Genomic DNA, 22,472 nt, shown 5'->3' with positions numbered 1-22,472 from the left:
ACTTGAAGGGAACACAGATCAGCAAACATCAGGATGGAGCCAGGGTGGTCCTCCCTTTCCTCCTCCTTCCCTGGGCACAGGACAGAAGCTTTATTGTTTTGTAGGACTCTCTAATGAGAAGGAAACCAGTGGAAACCAAGCTCAATGTGGCTCTTAGGGAGAGACAAGCTGATTCTATGCTCAGTATCAAAGCAGAAGATCAGGACAAGTGTGCGTGTGGGGTGAGTTTTGTCGTATGTCAGCTGCCTATAAATGCTGAAGACTGTGACTGTACCCACTAATGGGACAGAGCACACTGAGTGTAAGACTGGTACAGCCTGGTGCTCTCTCTTGTTCTTGCCTCCCCAAGAAGTTGCCAATCTGCTTGGGTTTCGTTTGGGGTGCTCTCGTGTGAACAGATCCTGGGAAATTTATCCTCAGTTTGCACTAGTATCTGGGACAAGACTGGAGGAGAACTTCCCAGCGGAGTTTTTAAAAATTAAAGGCTTTATTTCTTCAATTTAGTGGATGAGAAAAAACCATGTCTTTTGTGATCAGCTTGGGAAACCCAACCAGACTTTGTGACTAGAAGTGCTCTCTCTGCACGTGCACCATCAATCCAATTCTGCCCCACCAAACAGAAGGTAAAACCATAGCAGGCTAAATAACCACAGTGCTCTCCTTGTTAGTTGAGGTTGTCCTCTGTTGGGACCCAATCTGGCTTAAATACAGAATTAGTTGATTTTGCCATTCTCTTGGATTTCTACAATGTCTCCATTGGAAAAATAAATGACTTTTTGTATCTTGAACCATTTATTTTTACTTCCACTGCTCAATGGGGAATGGGCAGTAATGGGAACTTCTTTTTCCATAGACATAACTGACACAAAATAATTTTGTTAAGACACTACAAAGGAAAGGTGGAGAATGCCAGGTACGTTCAATGGGAGGCAGAGTTACCAACATTTATTTAAACCGGAATTGCCAGAACATGTCGTTCTTTTCTTTCTTTCTTTCTTTCTTTCTTTCTTTCTTTCTTTCTTTCTTTCTTTCTTTCTTTCTTTCTTTCTTTCTTTCTTTCTCTTTCTTTCTTTCTTTCTTTCTTTTTTTCTTTCTCTCTCTCTTTCTTTCTTTCTTTTTTTCTTTCTCTCTCTCTTTCTTTCTTTCTTTCTTTTTTTATTGAGAGGTGGGGGAGGCAGAGAGACAGACTCCTGCATGCACCCCCAACCAATCCACCTTACTGGGGCAATGCTCTGCCCATCTGGGGCCATTGCTCCATTGCTGAGCAACCAAGCTATTTTTGTGCCTGAGGTGAGACCATGGAGCCATTCTCAGTGCCTGGGGCCAACTTACTCAAACCATTTGAGCCATGGCTACAGAAGGGGAAGAAAGACAGAGAGAGAAAGAGAGAAAAGGAGAGAGAGAGAGGAAGAGCGAAGAGGGAGGGGTGGAGAAGCAGATGATCGCTTCTCCTATGTATTCTGACTGGGAATTGAATCCCGGGACTTCTACACGCCGGGCCAATGCTTTACCACTGAACCAACCAGCCAGGGCCACATGTCATTCTTGCAACTTGCAATAGCTACCTTCTTTGCTGTGCACAGAAATAAGTCTGGCACCCTCAAATAGGGCTCCCACTCCAGAAGCCTCTTGCTAAAAGGATCTGGAAAATGAAGGGCTTCACCCAAGAGAGGGTCTTGTGAGCACCATTCCGGGAGCAATTGGACAGAGTAACTTTTTAATGGTTTTTTGAAGGAGCACTGGGCATGCACCCTGGGCCCAACTCAAATGGAAATGTATCCTGTTTTGCACATGAGTTAAGAAACCCTCTGCCTTGTTTCTCAGGTACATCAAGGAAAAGAGAAGAATGGGTTCTTGGCTCCAACAATCTCCTGGCGACTTCTCTGTGAACAAGCCATTGAGTGAAAGGGATTCTTGAACCCGTTACTCACTGGGTGATGGCTTTCTTCTCTGAAAAGATCCTCAGGCAGAAATCAGCTTCCTGGTGGGGCTCAAAGGTGCTAGGTATGAGGGTGTACTCTCCGGGCGGCAGCTTGAACCTGTCGGAGACTTCTCTCAGGTTGATGAACGTTTTGCTTCTGGCTTGGGAGGCATGGTACTTGAATAAATCTTTGTTCAGGTGCTCCTCTTTACCTGGGCACTGCAATGGGAAAGGCAGGGACCATTTTGCTAGTGGGGAGATGTTGGTTTTGGGTATTTGGGCACAGTTTGGGGACTGGCCATTGAGTCTCAGGCGTGAGGCCAAAGAAGAACCAGGAATTTAGAGCTCAGAGGGTGAACTCTGGGAAGCAGTTGGCTTCCACCCACCTGGTAATTGGCATAGCCGATGGTCAGCATGCTGGCGCCAAACCTCTTGAGTTTTCTTCTATCCTTTTGCATCAGGGCCACACGGAAAGTGCACCCCTCCTGCCCATCATCTTTCTCAGTCAGGGACAACTTTATTTGTGGATTGGTCCAAAAGGTATCTGCCATTTAAAAGAGGCAGATTATTTTTCCTCCTTTAAAAACAAAACAAAAGATAACACACACACACACCCCACCCCATCCTCCCAAACCCGAGAAAATTTCTTTTCTCCCTATTCCGATCACCCTGCTGCCCTATTTTTCTAGACCCCCTGTGAGAACACAGTGCCCTATGCTCAGTTCTACCTTCCTTTGAACCATTTCCCAGGCAGTCTTTTGTGTGTGTGTGTGTGTGTGTGTGTGTGTGTGTGTGTGTGTGACAGAGACAGAGAGAGGGACAGATAGGGACAGACAGACAGGAAAGGAGAGAGATGAGAAGCATCAATTTTTTGTTGCGGCACCTTAGCTGTTCATTGATTGCTTTCTTATATGGGCCTTGACCAGGGAGCTACAGCAGACTGAGTGACCCCTTGCTCAAGCCAGCAACCTTGTGTTAAAGCTGGTGAGCTGTGCTCAAACCAGATAAGCCCACGCTCAAGCCGACGACCTCGGGGTTTTGAACCTGGGTCCTCTGTGTCCCAGTCTGACATTCTATCCACCATGCCACCACCTGGTCAGGTTGCCAGGCAGCCTTTTAAAGATGTTCTTGTGGATCTAGTTGGCAACAGTTTGCTCCATCTTAATATTTCCACTTGGCATTTCAAGGGGGACAGCAGTGCACTTGTGGCCCAGCACCATCTGATGGTTGTGTAATTTGGTAGAATCGACCTCCTCCTCAGCTCCTGGGGTGATTCTGATGAACCTAGGCGAGTCTCTCTTGCCATGAGAACGGGACAAAGCTAATCAGCCCATAGCATTCACCAGGCAGGACTGGTTTGAGGAATTCTCAATTAGAAGGAAGTTGAGGATTTTTGTTTAATGACATTTAGGAGCTCTTGCTGTGACAGGTTGAGGTTGCAGATCTCAACTTTGTCCAAATGGGCTTTAAAGTCACGAAATGCCATCCTGCAGCAAAATGGAGAGAAATAATGTGTAGGCAGTGATGCTGTGGTTCGTTCATTCATTCACTCACTCATCTAACAGACAGTGTGCCCATCCTCAAGCAGTGGGAAGACCTCAGGTATGTGGAGACAGAAAACGTACACACAAAAAAGTTAAGAAAAGAATTAGGAAGGCAAAAAGAAATCAAAGGTAACAATATAGGTTGATTACATGTAAGTGTTCCGAGAAAATAAAGTCAGGTGCAGGAGGAGGGTGCAGGGCCAGGTGCTAACAGAGAAGTAAGGAAATGCCTCACTGACCAGGTGCGGGGACCCAGGACACGTGTGTTTGCTGGGCTCCCACTAAATTTCCTCACTCCCTCTGCCTTGTTTCTCTTTCTACCACCAGCTCGATCACAGGCACAAGTAGCCCATCAAACTCTGGCTCCTACCTCCTGCTCATATTCAGCAATTTGTGTGAGGACTAATTCCCAACTTGAGCATTTTTTCTGCAAGTTTTGCTCTTTTCATAAAACTCATTAACCCAGAGCCTCTGTGCTCAAAATTCAAGGTAAGTTTGTCTCTAATTTCCAATTCCACAGCTTGTCACTCTTTTAAACACTCTGCGTGGTTCCACAAATTTCGTCTACTTTGGACTTTTCATGAGGCAGATATGGCTAACGGGTCACCAAAGTTCACCCAAGACAGGGCCAAGGATGCACCCCACCCCTTCCATCTAGGAAGGAAGGTGAGCAGTGATGTGTTACTTCTGGATCAAGGCTTTTAGAAAGTGGGATGTCTTCTTCAATCTTCCCTTTTTCTCCTCTTCTGCTGGCTTTTTGCAGATGACCATGTGGCCCCAGGGGACATTGGAGCCACACAGTAAGAGGCGTTTGGTCCCTGAGCCACTGCCCGGAGATAGCCACCACAGAGTAGGAATGGCCTCGTGGACTGTTCCATGATTGAGAAATAAACCTCACTGCATTTGTGTCCTCACACATTTTGAGTCTCCTTGTTACAACAGCTAGTGTTACCCTAAGTCATCAGTCCTTGAAGTATGGAGCCAGCATAACAGAATTTCTTTTTTCTTTCTTTTTTTTTTTTTTTGTAATTTTCCGAAGCTGGAAACAGGGAGAGACAGTCAGACAGACTCCCGCATGTGCCCGACCGGGATCCACCCGGCACGCCCACCAGGGGCAATGCTCTGCCCACCAGGGGGCGATGCTCTGCCCCTCCGGGGCATCGCTCTGCAGCGACCAGAGCCACTGTAGCGCCTGGGGCAGAGGCCAAGGAGCCATCCCCAGCGCCCGGGCCATCTTTGCTCCAATGGAGCCTTGGCTGCGGGAGGGGAAGAGAGAGACAGAGAGGAAGGAGGGGGTGGGGGTGGAGAAGCAAATGGGCGCTTCTCCTATGTGCCCTGGCCGGGAATCGAACCTGGGTTAAGTGACAGGAGGAAAGATAGTAAGACAGATTCCCACATGCACCCCAAATGGTATCCACCCGGATACAATGCTCAAACAGACTGAGCTATCCTCAGCGCCTGAGGCTGATGCTCAGACCAACCGAGCCCCTGGCTGTGGGAAGGGAAGAAAGAGAAAAAAGGGGAGAGGGAGAAGAAAAGTAGGTAGTCACTTTTCCTGTGTGCCCTGACCAGGGATCAAATCTGGGTCTTCTGCAAGCTGGGCCGATGCTCTACCACTAACTAAGTCAACCAGCCAGGGCCAACAGAATTCTGAATATGTGAATAATGTAGCAGTTTGGCAGGAGGTTGCAGGAAATACTGGAGCCCTTAGGAAACAAATATCCATGCTATGAATGTGGCAAAATATTTGCTAAACCTGTTGTCTATAAAAAATAAGGAAGACAGACTCAATAAATGCTTACTGGGCTGTGCTCTAAGGGAAAGAATGGAAAAGCTGAAATATTAGTGTGGGCTGGTTTTTGCTTGTTGTATTTAATGTGGTGTTATAGGAAAGAGATTAGCTTAGGCAGGGACTGACCAGTTTAAGCACATGACCCAAGGGTCAGGCATCAGGAAGTTGTGGTCTTGCAGGGTTATAAGAGCCAACTGTTTCTGGACGCCATAAGAAGAAATAAGATTGAAAAAAAAACTTCCAGAAATAAAGGCCCATTAAAATTTTTTAAGCAAAGAGACTCAGTCCAGATTAGGTATCTTTCCTTCTCACTTAGATCTATTAAATGCTCTCAAGGTAACTGCCTTCAAGGGTTCCTGTCATCATGGTGGGAATGGAGTAAGGGACCCTGCCTGTCTTCAAATTCAGGTGCAAACTCAGAGAGCTCAGAGGAGGAATGTAGGGGACCAGAGGCTCTGTCCCCTGCTCTCTGGATGACTGAAATGCCCTTGACACCCAGAGAAACCTGGAAGTGCAGTGAGTTCCTCAAATGTAACAAATTACATTCTGTGCCAACTTTTATGTATATAAAGGGGCTTGAGACTGAATTATTTGAATTGCTCAAAATAAAAAAGAAAGAAAGAAAGAAAGAAAGAAAGAAAAAGAAAGGGAAAGAAAGAGGAAGAGAGGAAGGAAGGAATGGAGGGAGGGAGGGAGGGAGGGAAGGAAGGAGGAAGGAAGGAAAGAGGGAAGGAAGGAAAGAAGGAAAGAAGGTTGGGCTCCTTGCACCTCAGAGCCATGGGGCATGCTCACATCTGCTGTGTGGTTGATACAGAAGTGACAATAGAGCACTATACCAGAATTCTCCATCATCGAGAGTGGTGTGACACAGGCACTGTTGCTCTGCTGGGTCAACTGCACGCCACTCAGAAGAGCTAGGAGATAACACAGTCAGCCTTAAGCAGAGGGCCAGGAGCAGCAGCCCAACCGACACCAGCCTTGGGGGTGGAGGAGTGCCCTCCCCAAGGAGCAGTGCCTATGATTTGTCACTCTTATTGTCATCATTATCATCGTCGCCGTTGTAGGGAAGTGATCCTGGTCAGGGACTACTCACTGGGCCCCAAAGATGTGCCCAGGAATCTAGAGGCTGGTTGGCAATGCCGGTCCATGGCAGCTGATGGAAAAAGGCCCTCAGCACCATTGCCCTTCCCAATGGAAGATTATCATGGGACCATCACAGAGAGATGAACAACAGGGTAGCAGAAGATTCCAACTGGAAGTCGCAAATGGATTGAAATGTGTGACCTGGAGCACTTGTCTGACCTCTCCTCTTTGCTAATAAGCTGACACTTTAAAAAGTGATAATAATATATAGCTTATGTTCACCATGCTTGACACTTTATGTACTAAGTACATTCTTTTTTTTTTATTATTCATTTTTAGAAAGGAGAGAGAGAGACAGAGAAGGAGAGAGAAGAGAGAGAGACAGAGAGAGAGAAGGGGGGAGGAGCTAGAAGTATCAACTCCCATATGTGCCTTGACCAGGCAAGCCCAGGGTTTCGAACCGGCAACCTCAGCATTTCCAGGTCGACGCTTTATTCACTGTGCCACCACAGGTCAGGCCTAAGTACATTCTTTACTTGACCTCTCTAGGAAATCATGCCCATCCTATGGACAAGAGGGCGCAGGTGAGCAGGCTCCAAGACCACTGCATCCCTGCGACCCCTACGCCACCTCCAAATAGGTCAAATTGAGTCACCAGCACAGTGGTGCACTAGCCAGTGAGGCCACCTCAGCCACCCCCATATAATCTTGACCTGAGGTGGGAGGGGGGCTGAGAAGGAACATCTCCCCAAGTCCCTCGTCCCTGGTTGGAAGAGTAAAACTATATAAGAGCCACAATTTTCTTTCGAAGCCATTATCTTCTAAGTGCTCAGACCCAGAGAATGGGCTGACGGGCCAAGCTGTGCCTTCGCCCTGTGCTCGTAACAGGTAGGATCAGAATCAGGGATCAGGATGGGGACCAGCTAGCTCTCTGTCACCCAAGGCTGAGTGGGAGCAGGAGGCAGGTTTGATGACAACCTGGGTGCCTGTAAAAATTCACTTTCTTCATTTCTAGCTCTGCATGATTCCCGGGAGAAAGAAAAGTGTCCCCTGCCCTTTGTAGACTGCGTCCTCTAAAGCGAGGGGTTCCAAGTTTACTCATAATATGAAGCAGCACTGATAATTTCAGTTTCAATATTCCTGTTCTTTCTATTTCCACCAGAAGAGGGAAGCTGGTCTCTTTCCCTCCTCTGATGATGGCCCGGTCTGAATTGACAAGTAGTCCCTGAGGTGTGTGCGGTGATCCCAGGCTAAAACCTGGTTAATAAAGCTACTGACACATGGGCCTGCTGACCTGGTGACCTTGTCTGAGCTGAGGACAAACGCTGACTCAATGCTATTCCAATTCTAGACATGCCACAGGGCTCCCCAGGGTCCTAAGGGCTGTCGGTGGGCAAGAGGAGGGACAAAGTGGGGGAGAGACAGCTCCACGTGAGCCCTGCCTGAGCACATGGAAACATCCTGATCCCAGTCACCTGGGCCACTTCCTAAGGGGCGAGGAAGGGACACATACTAGAAAGGCAGACCTTTCTTTTAATTGTCGGCCCAATATACGACCTTTGGTTAATTGCTCTGTAATGGGTGATTTCCTATTCTACTTCCTTTGTCTCTCTGCTAGGCCTCTGGGCTCTGACTGATGGCCATTGGAAACAATACTCTGGTGACCTGCTTGGCAATATTTTAGGAATTCTCACATTAAAAATACTCATTACTACCCCCATCCCATCCAAAGCGCACACACACATGCACACAGATGCACACACAGACGTAGACACAGATGCACACAGGCACAGACAGACAGACAGACACACACTACTTACTGGGGCTGGGTATATAAATATATCTTATAACTGGAGATAAAGCCTTTTACAATATCCTGGGGATGTGAATAAGTCCCATGGGAGCTCAAACATTCACTGACATAAATGTAATTACATGAAAGTTAAAGAGAAGCTTTTAGATTCGTCCTTGAGAATCAAATTTGACTGCAAGGGGGGCCTGAGGGCCCAGGTAAGGCGCCCAAAAGCAGGACCGGCCCTGTGTAAGAGCCAGGAGAGAGCTGCAGACAAACTGCTCCTCGTTCACACACCTGTACATGCCACCTGGACCGTGTGCCCCATGAATAGTAAGAAAGGGGTGAGCCAGAGATGTAGGGCACTCCAGGGCCCGTTCCACTCCACCTGGCCCCAAGGGTTCCGGACTCTCCTGAGCTCCACTTTCTGGCCGCAGAAGTTTACCTGGGAAACATGGAGTGACGAGTTCATCTATGAGCCCTGGTCAGGCCTGGATTTACGGAAAGCCTTCTGACTACAACACCCTAAAGACATGTCAAAACTCATCAGTTCTTCACTAGCCCTTGGGACTTTCCAATTCCTGTTAAACATCATGGCTAGCATTACCTACCAGTGATGTTCTAGTAATGACGCGAGAATGGTGACGTTGAATCTGGGAAATAAAGAAGACTTGTGATTAACAAGTGATTAGTCTACTTAACAAGTGATTAGTCCACATGAGTCTTCAAATGAATGAGTTTTCGCTCTAGACCCAGCACAGCGAATGGTACAGAGTTCTCACAGAACTGTTACCATCATGTGCACATAACGACATTTCAGTCACCAACAAACTGCATACACAAAGGCAGTATACCATATAGCCTGAGTGTGTGCCAGCCTGTACCACCCAGGTTTGTGTGAATGCACTCCTCTATGAGGTTCGTGCAACTATGAATTGCCTAAACATGCACTTCTCAGACGGCTTTCCTTTGTTAAGCTGCTCATGACTGTATGGAATTTCTTTCATCCTTAGCATCCTACTCACAGATGAATGATGAGAACACAGACACATGTTGGGAATTTGCATGACATTAAGCAAAATCCACTTCTCAGGCTTCTAACTCTGATTATCCTTCTCTAATCAGTTGTGGTATGAGGATCTCTGCCGCCCACATAGAGAACCCTTGACCCAGTGAAAAGAGACGCTTCTGCCATGACGTTCTTGGTCTATCCCACAGCTGGAAAGAGGACTAGTGAACTCTGCAAAGACTTTGGAGGAAAGAGAGTGAAAGTAAAGATTTCTATTCATCAACTAACCAGATGTCTTAGCTCTCAAGATACTTTGTCTTCATGCACTTGGCACAAATTGTTACATTTTTGATGTGAAAAAATAATTTGTGAGTATAACTTTTCCAGTGCAGCATTTCAGAGGCTCATTAATTAAAATGAGCAGGGAAGATAAAGTCCCTGTAGGTACAGAAGAGTAAATGCTACTGAACCGAGCATCATGTGAGGTGGGAGTTTTCTGTGGTTACTGGGAATAATATGTAGGTCTAACATTAAAAATACACGTTTACCCCAGTGAATGACTGGTGGGGCCTGGGAGGAAGGAAAGGAGCCAGTGCAAGTAGCTACAACCCTAAATGCTCCAGGCGTATTGCCCATCTCGATCCCAGTGAAGAGGAGTGACAGGTTCTTCCTTCCGCACTCTTCACTTCTGCTCATGTGGAGAGCGTTACCTGAAGTGTGGGCAGCAACAGAAGTGCTCTGTCCTTCAGAAACTGGGTTTGAGACTCACCCAAGAGAGTCACTGATCAAGTGGGCCAAGACAGGCCTTTGGACTTTACTGGACTTGAACCTGAGAAGGTGGATTCATGGCTTCTCGTCTTCCTCATTATTCATCCCCTGCCCTTTTCTTTCCCACGTGTCCCTCAAAGAGCTCCCCTCCAGAACAGAGCCCTCACTAGGTGGATCCCAGGGACCAGCCCCCCCTCCCCTGGACAATAGCTGCAGAGAAGAGACCTTATGATGGTTGATTTTGTGTCCAATTGACTGGGTCACTGTAAAGCCAGTATCTAAGGCCAGGGCCACTATCACAGCAGCCGCCCGGCCCATGCAGGTTCGCATTGGATTCGGACAGTCGGTAAAGAAACAGCAGAGCCAAAAACTGGTGGGCCATAGCCTTTAATCCTACCTTGCACCCGGCGGGCAAGTAAAAACATACACTGGGCTCCAAAACCCAGTCACACTCAGTGCTCACAAAGCCACTGACTTATCCGAGTTTCCTAGAATCAAAGGTTTCTAGCTCACCAGCCTTCTTCTCCTCAGTTCCCCATCTCCTTCCTTATCCCAGATACAAACTCTACACAAACTGGCATCTCACTCAGCACTCCACCATCTTGGTTGCTTCTCCTGGCCTCCTCCACGTGGCCTCCTTCTGCTCTCTGCTCTGCTCTCCTCTCTCTCATGCTAACCTCAGGAACCAAGAGAGCAAACTCTCGTTCCATCCCCATTTTATAGTGTAGAAATCCAAACCCTTAATCCAATATACATAATAGGGAAGTCTCTAATACAAAGTCACTTCTCTGAGGCATGATAGGATTGTACCACCTTACACCAAAAAGGGTAGGAAAGGCTTAATCCCAAAACCAAGCCCCAGGCTACAAGGATTCTGCCTGCCTTTAGCCCACCCCAACACACATTAATACCACCTGGGCAACGGCCTCTTTCTGTTATCTTTAACAAAGTGAGCATAATACATTTTATCTGCCCAACAGTCACGGAGTACCCATATATTTGGTTATACTTTGTCCTGGATGAGATTAGCATTTGATTCAATAGATTGAGTAAAGCAGCCTTGTCGGGAGCCGATCAACAACTGCTGGCTGACAAGGTCACAGCAGGAGAAGACCCACAACTTCTGGCTGACAAAGTCACAGCAGTGAAGACCAATGGCTGCGGGGTGACAAAGTCACTGCAGTGAAGACCAATGGCTGTGGGGTGACAAAGTCACCACAAAGGATAGGCACAACGATACTTCCCCCTTTGAGTTTTTGAATTAATCTGGCCTTATATCCCCCCTTTTTCTGGGTGTGTGCTATTATTTGATAATAGTACCATGCTTTCCCTGTAGATTCGTAGTGATTTCTTTGGAAATGAGACAGAGGGTGTGAGTTCCACAGAAAAGCCTGCAAGCCCCTTGAACTGGGCTCATAGACATAAGAGGCTGGCTATGATATCCCTCATAAAGGGTTAAGTTTGTAGGAGAATTCCTTCTTAATCATGTTACAAAGAATAGATTGTGACTTGTGAATGGTTAGGAGGCAGTGGCTGTGCACAGAGCACCCTTCGGCCTTCACTTAACATTTTTCCTCCCTAGCCTTTTCATGTGATAAGTAGAGAAACATTCCTTTCTTCTTTGATCTGCAAATAGTGGTATATTCTGAGAAGAATAGAGTCAGAACTTAACTAGTGTTTAAATATAATAAATAAGTAATATTTGATTAGACAATAGTATCTTAGGTAAGGTATAGTAGGATGGCCCATTGTGTGGCCTAGGATGAGAGCGTAGTCAGCAAGAAAAGAATGTTTTACTAAGAGAATTGTCTTTTGACTAAAGGCAATTGCTAGGCTTTCTCAATGAGATGTTCTCATGAGATTTAAAAATGTAGGGAAATCCATGGAATGTCTTGTGTTGCTGCTGGGCTATCTTGCAAGTGTACTCTGCATATCTTTGGATGAAAGCTATTCTTGATGTTATGTTAATTTCTTTAGAGGCAAGCCTTTTAGAACTAATACTCTAAAAGTTTTTACTGATGTTGTTATCGCTATTCAAGTTATTTTGTATTTTGAATTATTTGCTACCTGGTTTGTGACTCATAGATGTAAATTAACTGTTATCCGGAAACATGCAAACATAGTGAAACAAAAGCAATAATTAACACCATGTGATTGTAACTCGGTGTGCGTGTATAAAAAGGGAGCTATACTAGCATTTGGTAGAGATGCCTGGCAGTAAATGCTAACCGGAGAATAAAGAGAAAGAAAAGAATTCGGCTCTCTCACTCCATTTTCGCCGACGCCGTCTCCTCCTGTGGGACCCCTGGATCCCCCCCGGGGCTGGACCCCGGCACAGCCTGGCCTGTGGTGGTGCAGTGAATAGAGCACTGACCTATAATGCTGAGGACATTGGTTCGAAACCCTGGGCTCACCTGGCCAAGGCACACACAAGCAACCAATGAACAGCTACAGTGAAGCAACTACTTCTTGGCCCCCTACCTTCCTCTCTCTGTAAAATCAATAAATAAAATCTTTTGAAAAATAAACTTTTAAAATAAACAAAGCAGATGGCAGTCGCCAATGTCAGTGGGCCTCATCTAATCTGTTGAGTCTGAATAGAACAAAAAAGTGGAAGAAGGGAGAATTTGTTCTCTGTCTGACTGTAAGCTGAGACTTTGGCCCGTTCTGCTCATGGACTAGGACTCATATACCACTGCTTCTCCTGGTTCTCGGGCGTCTGCACTCAGACTTGAACTACACTACCAGCTTTCCAGCTTACAGACGGCAGATGTAGGACTTCTTAACCTCTATAGTAGCACCAGTCAACTCCTCTTTATGAATCTCAATCTCTCTTTCTCCATTTCTCTCTCTCTCTGTCCCTCTATCTCTGCCTCATATTGGTTCTGTTCCTCTGGAGAACCCCAACTATTACAGGACTGGAATGAGGGAAGAAAAGAAAAATCAAAGAACGGGTTCTCACACCTGCTAAACAGGTTTGGTACTGTGGTGAGATCACATGTTTCTCTCTTTCCTGTTTTGCTGTGTTGAATAGCCTGCCTCTTTCGATGAGACATTCTCTGAAATGTCTGAAAGTGGGTTTAAACTGGAATGCACTAAGTAACCACAGGGGGCTAGCATTGTTGAGTCTGTCCTGGTACCCTGTCAAGAGGGGTTCAAGTCACCTATCTGGTCAATTCCTGTCACACTGTAGGCGTGACCCTTAATAAGACCAAAAGGCGTCCGGGCTTCTGATTCTGCAGCAGTTCTGGTCTGAAACACGAAAGAGCAGCATTGGAACCATTGTGTAGGTCAAGACTGTGCTACCTGCCAGACCGAGTTCCGTGCCTGGATCAGCCCCTCCTGCTCGCCAAGGTAAGGGCTGTGAGCTGAGGACATGTGAAATGGATACATCAGGCACCCCTAGGTAGTTAGAAGTGACATTCATCGACTCCAAGTCTCTTCCAGGTGAGGAGACTTTCATTCCCAGATTGGACTCTAGCGATCAGTTCACTTTTTTTTGGCTCCAAACAGAACAACTTGACCGTCCCCATCACAAGACAGAAGCACAATCACACCAAAGAGGCGATAAGAAGCATATGACAGCGTTACAGTGTTACAGCCTTCCCTCTGGAGGGCTCAGAGGAAGCAGGTTTACTAACAAAGAATAAATTCCCAAGAGGACACAGAAAACTTGAGTCAGTTTCAAAAACACACAAGGTAAAATTATATGTGTATGCTTTTTAATATACAAAGTAATTCTTTAAAATACTGTTAGATTTCTATCTATGGGTATGTTTTTTTCATGATCTATGAAGCAAAATAAACAAGTTTCAGGAAAGTACATAGTAAGATGTGATTTAGTGAAATCAAGCCAACCCCCCCATCTCCGTTCGTGTATATATGCACGTGCCCATTTGTACCAGCAAGGGAGAGGTGTGACAAGCACATACCAGGCATCACAAGGTGGCAATGGAAATGTGCCTTTAGGTATCGCCGGATTTCCCCACCTGATACAGCCAGTATGTCTTACCTTTGTAATTTGAAAAACATTAAATAAAAGCTTTTGTTTTAATTAAAATAAATACCCTGCCCTTGCTGAAACTTATGTTCCTCCTTGCATGTGGCCAGGGCACCTGGCTGAGACCTCTGGCCCTAGCCCAGTGCCTAGACCGTGAGCAACTTACATCAATGGAGCAGCCCACCAGAGAGCCCCTCTTCAAGGCCTTCTCTAGAATCTCATAGAAGTTTACTGGAGCTTCTTTAGTAGTGAAGGTCTCTGTTACACCCCCGGTGAAGTCTTCCATGGCCTCGATGGCGCTGCCTCCCTTCAGAGCCTCATAGCTCCCATTCAGCCTGTAAAGGCACCAGAAAGAGTGGAGACTGCTGCAGGGAACAAGGCCGACCACCAGGGGCGCCCTCAGCCAGATTCAACCCCCCCCCCCCCCCCTTTCTTGGTGGTGGTCTCCCAGGGGCTGGCCCAGGCTGGGCGGTGCGGAGGAAGATAGGAAGCAGGGACAGAGTTCACTTGGAAACACGCCAGCCTGAGTGCTCGGCGAAGAGACAGTGTGGTGCTGTGGTCAAGAGCATGGATTCTGGTTTCCTGCTGGCTGCAGGTTCAAGTTCTAATTCACCATTTCCAAGCTGAGTGATCTCAGACCAAAAGCTTCCTAATTAACAAAACAAGGTAAAGGTCGTACTCGCCCTCATAGGGCTGCTGTGAGGTTTAAATGAGTGTGTGTGTCTCTCTCTTCTCACGTGGAACAGGGCCTTTCTCCATCTTTTTGGTCTCATGCACTCCGCTCATTTCCCAAATTACCAGATCGGCACCTTTCTCTCTACCCCTTCCGTGAATCTGTCCCGTTGATTTGTAATAGAACTAGGTTTTGTCGTGGTCTGCATTTCATCCTGGGATCCCCCATCCTACTATGGTTTTGATAAAACAAAACAAAAAGCACCACCTGCCGTGCACATCTGTAAACCCTGAGCTCTCTCTCCTGCTCCACAGAAATTGCACAAAAAGCCCGGGGAATGGAGCCGTATGCAGGGAGCTCTGCGTGGGGCGGCACTCACTTGGCGTAGGCTTTTTCCAGCAAGGTGCTCCAGAACTCGTTGTCAGCGGAGTGGAGGAAGATCAGGCGGTCCCTGAAGGTGGGCAGTCGGTCATCGATCACCACGTCCAGCCACTCACTATGCTGCCAGAACTGCAGTCAGACCAAACTGCCCCTATGGTGCTGAAGGACATCACATGTGGTTCCCTGATTGGGTCACATGGACTCTGTGCAGAGCACCTGAACCTATCCCTGACATCAGCTCAAACACTTGGTGTGGACCTATCACAGTGAGGGGAACAGGACAGTGCCAGATGTGGACAGCACCCTGATGGGCCTTTCTCTCTCCCCAGAACCTGGCGCAGGGGGTGGGGGTGGGGATGGGTTTCTGTGCAACAGGCTCTCAGCTCCCTCCCACCTCCATTCAGGCTGTCTTAGCTGTCCCTCTGCTTGTGTTCCCTCCTTGCCCGGAAGTGGAGCCTCCAAACTGGTGTTCTGGCCATTCACACACAGAGAGAGTCTGTAGTGAGACAGGTAGAAACCTGTGCCAGGTGCAGACATGAGGGGAGTGTATGTGCACACATAGGTGCATGCATGTGTTCTTATACACTCACATGTATGTGCATGTATGCATCTGCATGTGTGAAAACATGTGCGTTTATTTGCACGAGTGTGTCTGTGCCTTCCCATTTGGTTGGCCTTAGAGCGTCTTAGGTAAGAAGAGGAAGTGGAAGGAGGCCCATTTATCTGCAGCTTTGCTGGGTCACCTGAGTGTCTCTGTGTTCCTGAATCAATCCAAGTGGGCCTGCCCAGACCAGGCCCTAGCCCAGGTTGGGTGTGTTTTAAGGACTGTTGACCCACGCTCTCCGTGAGGGCTCCTAAGTGATATTTCAGAGGGAACTCAGTGTGGGCACACTGTCACCTGCCCCAGCTTGGCTCCCACTTGGGGGCTTCACCCTCCCAACACATGTCATCTTGAGGATATCTGAGACTTTGAATTCAGCAGAGGCACTGTTGGGCAGGTGTTTAAGTTCTGGGCCTCAGAACTTCCTAGAGCAGTAGCAGGGTTGGGGGAGCTCAGGGCCGGTCTCCGAGGGGTCAGCTGGCTCAGAGAGCCTTGTGGGACAGCAGAGAGATGGCACTACCAGCCTGGAGGCTCTGCTGGTCTCCAGAGCCCACACATCTGGAACATGACTGAAGACAGTGAGGAGTGGGGAGGGAAATTGATGGAGGATGTCACAAGACTTCAGCATGTGACTGACAGGCCCCCAACAGGGCAGCTCTCACTGCTGGGAGAGTCTGGCCCACATGAGCCTGGTGGCCTGAGGGGAGAAGATGGTGGGGCCAGGACAGGAGAGATTGTCTGCTGTGTGCCTGCATGCCACCTCCTTTGTAGGGTCCCTTGTCATTCAGTGAGAACCCCACAAGGTAGTTAGTCTCTTCTTCTTCCAGAGAGTATATAAGCTGGCCTTCACTAAGAAACTGCCTGTGGTCACCCTGAAGTAAATGGAAAGGCAGTGTCGCTCTCTGGTCAGACTCTGTGTGCAGCCAGGGTGGAGGACAGGGTGGCTGAAAGGGAGGGAGGAGAGAAAGCCGGAGACAAGCAGAGCAGTCCTGCCCGGCAAGGCTCTGTCCTGTGCTTCTCTGTTATTTTTCAAATTCCCTCATGTCTCCAACTCTGCATTTCTTTAATAAGGAGACTCTCAGTCTATGAGACAATCCAGTTCCTAAGAGGTATAATCATTTTAGACCATTTGTGCTTAAAACACAAGAATTTCCCTTCGCACACGGACCTCCACATTTGCCAAAATACCACTCCTGATTTTGCTACACGCTCTCCAGGGAGGTCCTCCTTAGCATGCCTGCACAGCTCACCCCTTCCACTTGGGGGTCATCCATGACAGCGCAGTTTGGGACGCCACCTGTCACACAGGTAGGGTGGCTTTCCTCTGGGGTTTCCCAGCAGCTAAAGACATCCCGGGCATCATGCTGGACCCCAGAGGCAAGTCCATGGCCAGCCCCCGCCTACCTGAAAGTGGAATATTCTGGCATAACCAGGGCCAAAGCCCTGATCCTGGGGGATGACTCTCGCTAGCGCTTTTTCATTAAGCGTAAGGGAGGCGATGGCGGCCAGCAGCCAGCAGTCACCTGCAAAATGGAAGTCATAAGTCATGCTTTTTGTTGCTCATTCATAGCCAGTGGGAAAACTCTGTGCCAGAAGATCTGGGGCGTTCTGGATGTGGCCACATCTTTTCTGCATTAAGAGATGGACAGAATACCAGCAAATGCCTCTGTCTTCCCCTCTGCCTCCCTTCCCCGCTCTCAGGCCAGGTTATCATAAATAGCTGTCCCTGTCTTGGCAGTGTTGTGGGATATGTAGACGTGGGTTTCAGACATAAGCTCTGTAAGCATCAGCTCTATGATGTTCCAGTGACCTCTCCTCAGAGGACCAAGGCTGCAGACCTTAGTTTCAGCATGGCCAGGCAGGCAGGTGTTTCATACCTGCAGCCTAAGCAGGTCTGCAGCACCCGGGGCTCAGAAATAGCCCCTGTGGTGACTAGGGGCACATTTCTGGGACTGATGCCTGCCCCTAACCCAGACTGAGGTATAGGTAATGATAGCTCTGTGGTCATTTGCTTTCAATTATAGTGGGTTTTCAAGTTCTGTTGACTAAATTTTCTGAGTCGTATCTTCAGTTAACACACAACTAGAGAAAAATGCAAAAATGAAAGTATTTTGTGCATGTCGTTCCAGACTCCCGCATGCAGCCACGTTCCCTGGGCTGCAGACACATCTGCCCCCAAGGAACGAGAGTCACTGTACTCCAATCAAGGAAGCAGAGGGACTGGCAAGGAGGAGGGGAAGAAGGAGCAGAGAGTGGTGGCCATGATGGTCCTGCAACCCCAGGGACCCATTGCTGCTCTTGCTGGGATGACAGCTCAGAGACCCTCTCTTGCTGGCCCTCACGGGGCAGTCTGTCCAACCTGTCAGCACATGCTCCTTCAGCTCACACTTACCAAGTCCCCCCTGGCAGATATCAGTCCTGGTGGCCCCTCCAAGAATGAATTCTGGATTTTCCACTATTTCTTGGAAGAGTGAGAGTGTTATTAAAGTGAGGCCTGCCACGCAGTGTGCGGCAAGATGGGCCAGTCTCAGAGTCTCTCTCCTATCCTGAAGCACAGGCTGTTTTCCTGTATTTGATTTTTGTTTCATGTAGGGGGGACATTAGAAGGGGAGTGGCGGCTGTGGTCTGTGCTCCACAGACAGGCCTTCACTGCTGGATCACATCCCCTGGGACAGGTCCTACCTTCTGAACAGCCCCTCAGCTCAGTACTCTGGCCAAAGCAGGATGTCAGCCAGGCCCTGAGGATTCTCAAGGCCACTCAGGCCCTGGGCAGGGTGTAAGGAGCCCTGGGTGTAAGTCCCAGCTCTTCCAAATCCTCATCTCAAAGTGGTGGCATACTCACTCCACTGCTCAGTGCTCAAGATTAAACACAAGTTCCCACTCAGGCTACCCAGCTTCCTTGCTTTTCAAAATATGCATTAGGGGCAAATTTTAAATATATCTATAGTATAGTGACAGATATGTGCATCTATCTCTCATATAATCTTACCAAAGTGCATTATATATATATATATATTTGCATTATATATATTTTATTATATATTACACATAATCCTATATATTATGTATATATAATGAAATCATTAGTATATATGAATATATAGATACTATGGAGGAATAAGTATGAGATATTAACAAAAAGCATTTAAAACATTTGTAAAAAATTAATATACTCTTTCTATTGTTTAAAGGCACCAGGCTCCATTCCTGGCATAAACTATAGCAACGAACAAGAGGGAAAGTTCCTGCCGAGTGACCCGGGGACAGGCCATATGCAAATGAACAGATACTTAAGGCCCTGAGTGGTCAGTGCCAGGACAGAGAAAGATGGTATGGGATGAGGCTGTTTGAGCCAGTGGTCAGGGAGGACTCCCGGGCAGCGACAGTGCGCAGGCAGTCGTGTGAAAGTCTAGGGCAAGGAAACGGGGAGTCAGGAGCCAGAGAGGAAGTCTGGCCATGGTGGACGCCCCAATGCAGGGTGAGGAGGGGACTTCCCCACCCATTTCCAGAAAACAGGACTGGGGACAGGAATTTCCCCCACCCCCAGTATGTGGGCAACACCTGGGGAGACCACTGCCCTGAACTGTCTTCCTCCAGCTCAACTGGACCTGCTTTCCCTCTGGTCTGGCCCCAGAGAATTAGAGGGGGATGGTGAGTCCTTTGAAGGAAGGATGCTTTCCCAGGACCAAGAGCTCAAGTGGGAAATGGTGGTGCTGTCTTTGCAGCCTCCAGGATGTGCAGCGCATGGAGGGTGGACACATGGAGAGTGCTGTGTAGGGTTGATGGATTTTAATATTCCAGTAAACTCAACCAGGGGCTTTTATGGAGAACACTGTGCTTGGTTTACCAGAGAGCCAGGCCTGGCAGAGTCCCACTGACATCCTGTCATGAAACCCCTCGTATTCCAGTCCTCAGTGCCAGGAGCCTCAGAGTCCTATCATTAGGTCATCCTAGTCTCCAACATGGTGGGAAGAGCAGCAGAAAGTCAGGGAGACAGCTCCTTCATGCAGGCCTCCTGGCTTGCCTGTGTGGACCTTTCCTGCCTATGCAATGAGGCACAGGGGTGCTCTCTCCTCCCTGACCTCAGCTCCCAGGGGTGCTGCAGGGGGCTTGAGACCTGGCCAGTGGAAAGGTGCAAAGCAGGAATGTGTGAGTGGTCTCAACAGCAGCCCATCTGGCTCTGGGCAGGCCACCTAACTCATCCAGGCTTTGTCCTCATCTGTCATGTGACACACAGACCACCTTCCTCCAGTTTGGACATTCGGGGCCCCACCAAGAATCTGTATTTGAGCTTCTGCCCCAAAGGGCAGCCAGAAGCCCCCACAGCCTGCCCTGCATAGCCCAGCTCCACTCTAAGGTCCGAAATAACAATGCTCACATTGCCATGGCTACTCATTTTTAAAGTGGATGGAAAATGGTCAGTGAGGCTGGCAGATCTCTGTCCAGCAGCCTGTGCCAGACCCTGAGCCTCCTGTGTGGACAGTCTGTGGGCGTGGAGGCCCCCTGCTTTCCCTCCCGCGCTTTCTGCAGGCGTTGCCAGGCTAACTGTGCCTGCAGCTCCCATCTTGCAAGTGGTCGTTTTTGTCCAGGAAAGTTTTATCAAATTGCATCAAACTATGGATCGGTGGAGAAAAATACAAAAAAAAAAAAAAAAAGAGAACTAATAATTTTCTCCAAGTGAACACATATCTATTAGGTATAAACAGGTGAGGTTCCAAATGTGTGACTGACACCCTTGTCTGTCCAGCGTTGGGTGTGACACAGTGCAGCTGTGTGCTGGTCATGGATGTTCTGTATGTATGTGTGTGCTGAGGGGCAGCTGTGCTGTGGCGAGGGTTACACACCCATGTGCTGAATATATATGACTTGTGTAGGCACGCAGTATATATGTGCCCACGTGCATGTTGTGAGATTGCGTGTGTGCTCAGGGTGTCTTACATTCATGCCCGGGGACTTTGCATACATGTGTGTGGCCGAGAAGAACATTTGTTTGTGTGAAATGCAGTTTGGAAGCTTGAGTACAAGGGTTCCCTGAAACTACAGCTCTGTGATAGGAAGATCAGAGGGGTCTTGACAACCTGAAGTGATCCCAGCCTGCAGCTCGGGGACCAGAGAGGGAGGTGAAGCTAGGCACCAAGTGGTATTCCTACAAGACTGAGGACCCAGGGACAAAGAAATGGTGGCTTTCAAGGTCTGTTCTGTTCATGTTGTACTTCATCAAGGGCTCAGCCCAACAACACACAGACTTTTCTCTAAGTAATCACTTTAAGAAAGGAAAAGCTGGAGAGACAAGATGGCGCTGGAGTAGGCGGACGTACCAGCATCTACCTCCCAGAACCAAAGTGGATTACAAACTAATTTTATGAACTATCATCTGGGAAAACCAACTTTGGACTAAACTAAAAGGACTCTTCAACCAAGGAACGCTGAAGAAGCCACACAGAGACTGGTAGGAAAAGCGGAAACGCGGAGAGGGCTGCCCAGCTCCTTGGAGCGAACGGCAGCAGGGAGAGACTCGCGTGGCGGGAAGTGAGTTTAGCAGAGGGGAAAGGGTCCTGAGCCCCAGGAACAAAGCCCCAGCCTGCAGCCCCAGAGCCCAGAAGAGGCGTAAGGACAGTATTTAGCTGGAAACAAGTCAGGATACTGTTTGTGAGAGAGTCTGATTTCTCAGACCCAGGATCCTTCTTAAAGGGACCGTGCAGAACATCTCTCTCAAAAACAATCACCTGGGGCTCCTGGGGCCGGGGGGGGGGGGGGAGAGGAGAAGACAACAGTAACAGGAAGAGAGTGCAATCTAGGAGGTATAGGGAGAAACATTTTGGGAGATAGCCACTCTAACCCCTGGGACGAGTCACTCCCCAAAGCTAAAGTGAATATTTCCCCCGGAAACAGCAATACCAGCAAAGGGAAGCAGGAGAGCAGCCAAACAAGCTCCCCCGCAGCATTCAGAGCAGAGTTGCATAGAAGGAGGGAGCTTTCGGGTCTACAGTAGCGAGTCTTAGGGTCTGAGCTGCAACGCCCCCACCCACGCGGCTGAGGGCACACCGGAGAGCGGGCAGCAGCGGGAGACAAAAGCCCGTTTCTGCTGGCAGGGGCGGAAGCCGGCTGGCCACCACTGGGCTCAGGTGTGAGCTCAATCTTGCCCGGCTGGGGAGAAGGGGGCGTGCAAAAGTGGTCAAGCTCAGCTGCCAGCAGCCTGTAATCCAGCCTACAGGAGAAGGGCGGGAACCCTGGAAAGGGTAGAAACCAGCCCCGGAGCAAGGGCAGAGGAGCACAGCCCTGCCCCGCCCGTGGAACCCAGGCTTGCGGTCTGACTTGGTAGCCGGCTCCTCCCGTGGGGGTGGAGCCAAAAGGCCAGAAGAGGCAGAGTTCCGCTATGGAGCTGAGCTTGGGCACGCAGCCCTGCCCGGTGGTAGAGCCAAGGCTAGCAGCTGTTCCTTGAGTGGGATCATCCTGCAAAGGCAGGGCGAAAGCTCAAAAACAGGCGGAGACGCGCAGCTGAGCAAAGGTGCTCGCCAGTGCCCTCAGGACCGAGCATAACGTCACACACGGGGGCGGGCAAAGGCCAAGGCCACCAACCCCTGTGCACCCGAGCACGTGATCACAGGCACTCTCGAGAAGAGAAAATGCGGAAGCAGAGAAATACAACACAAATAAACCAAGAGAAATCCCCAGAAAAGGACCTAAGTGAATCAGATATAACCAAATTACCAGATGCAGAGTTTAAAATAATGATTGTTAGGATGCTCAAAGATATTAGAACAACCATAGGTGGCCATTACGAAAACCTAAATAAAGAGATAACAAATATAAAAAAGGACATTGAAATAATAAAAAAGAATCAGACAGAAATGACAAATACAATATCTGAATTAAAGAATACAATGGAAGGAATTAAAAGCAGGATG

General features: G+C 48.4%; 1 protein-coding gene across 1 annotated transcript in view; it reads right to left on the bottom strand.

Moving 5' to 3' along the window:
* The window catches only part of CAPN9 (calpain 9), a 60,907-nt gene that overhangs the window by 18,334 nt on the left and 20,101 nt on the right, over window positions 1-22,472 (bottom strand). The window contains exons 2-13 of the mRNA XM_066360149.1: window positions 17,957-18,025; window positions 16,969-17,087; window positions 14,962-15,092; window positions 14,076-14,244; window positions 13,082-13,161; window positions 8,443-8,581; window positions 8,276-8,325; window positions 6,094-6,171; window positions 3,327-3,408; window positions 3,096-3,219; window positions 2,308-2,465; window positions 1,932-2,140 (exon numbers count right to left, since the gene is read on the bottom strand). Of these exons, the coding sequence (XP_066216246.1) occupies window positions 1,932-2,140; window positions 2,308-2,465; window positions 3,096-3,219; window positions 3,327-3,408; window positions 6,094-6,171; window positions 8,276-8,325; window positions 8,443-8,581; window positions 13,082-13,161; window positions 14,076-14,244; window positions 14,962-15,092; window positions 16,969-17,087; window positions 17,957-18,025 (1,408 nt within the window). The remainder of the gene's footprint in view (window positions 1-1,931; window positions 2,141-2,307; window positions 2,466-3,095; window positions 3,220-3,326; window positions 3,409-6,093; window positions 6,172-8,275; window positions 8,326-8,442; window positions 8,582-13,081; window positions 13,162-14,075; window positions 14,245-14,961; window positions 15,093-16,968; window positions 17,088-17,956; window positions 18,026-22,472) is intronic.

The sequence above is a fragment of the Saccopteryx leptura genome, chromosome 1 (genome assembly GCF_036850995.1).
Source record: "Saccopteryx leptura isolate mSacLep1 chromosome 1, mSacLep1_pri_phased_curated, whole genome shotgun sequence".
Classification (NCBI taxonomy): domain Eukaryota; kingdom Metazoa; phylum Chordata; class Mammalia; order Chiroptera; family Emballonuridae; genus Saccopteryx; species Saccopteryx leptura.
Note: the sequence above shows the minus strand (reverse complement) of the source record. Positions and strands in the feature narration are given on the sequence as shown.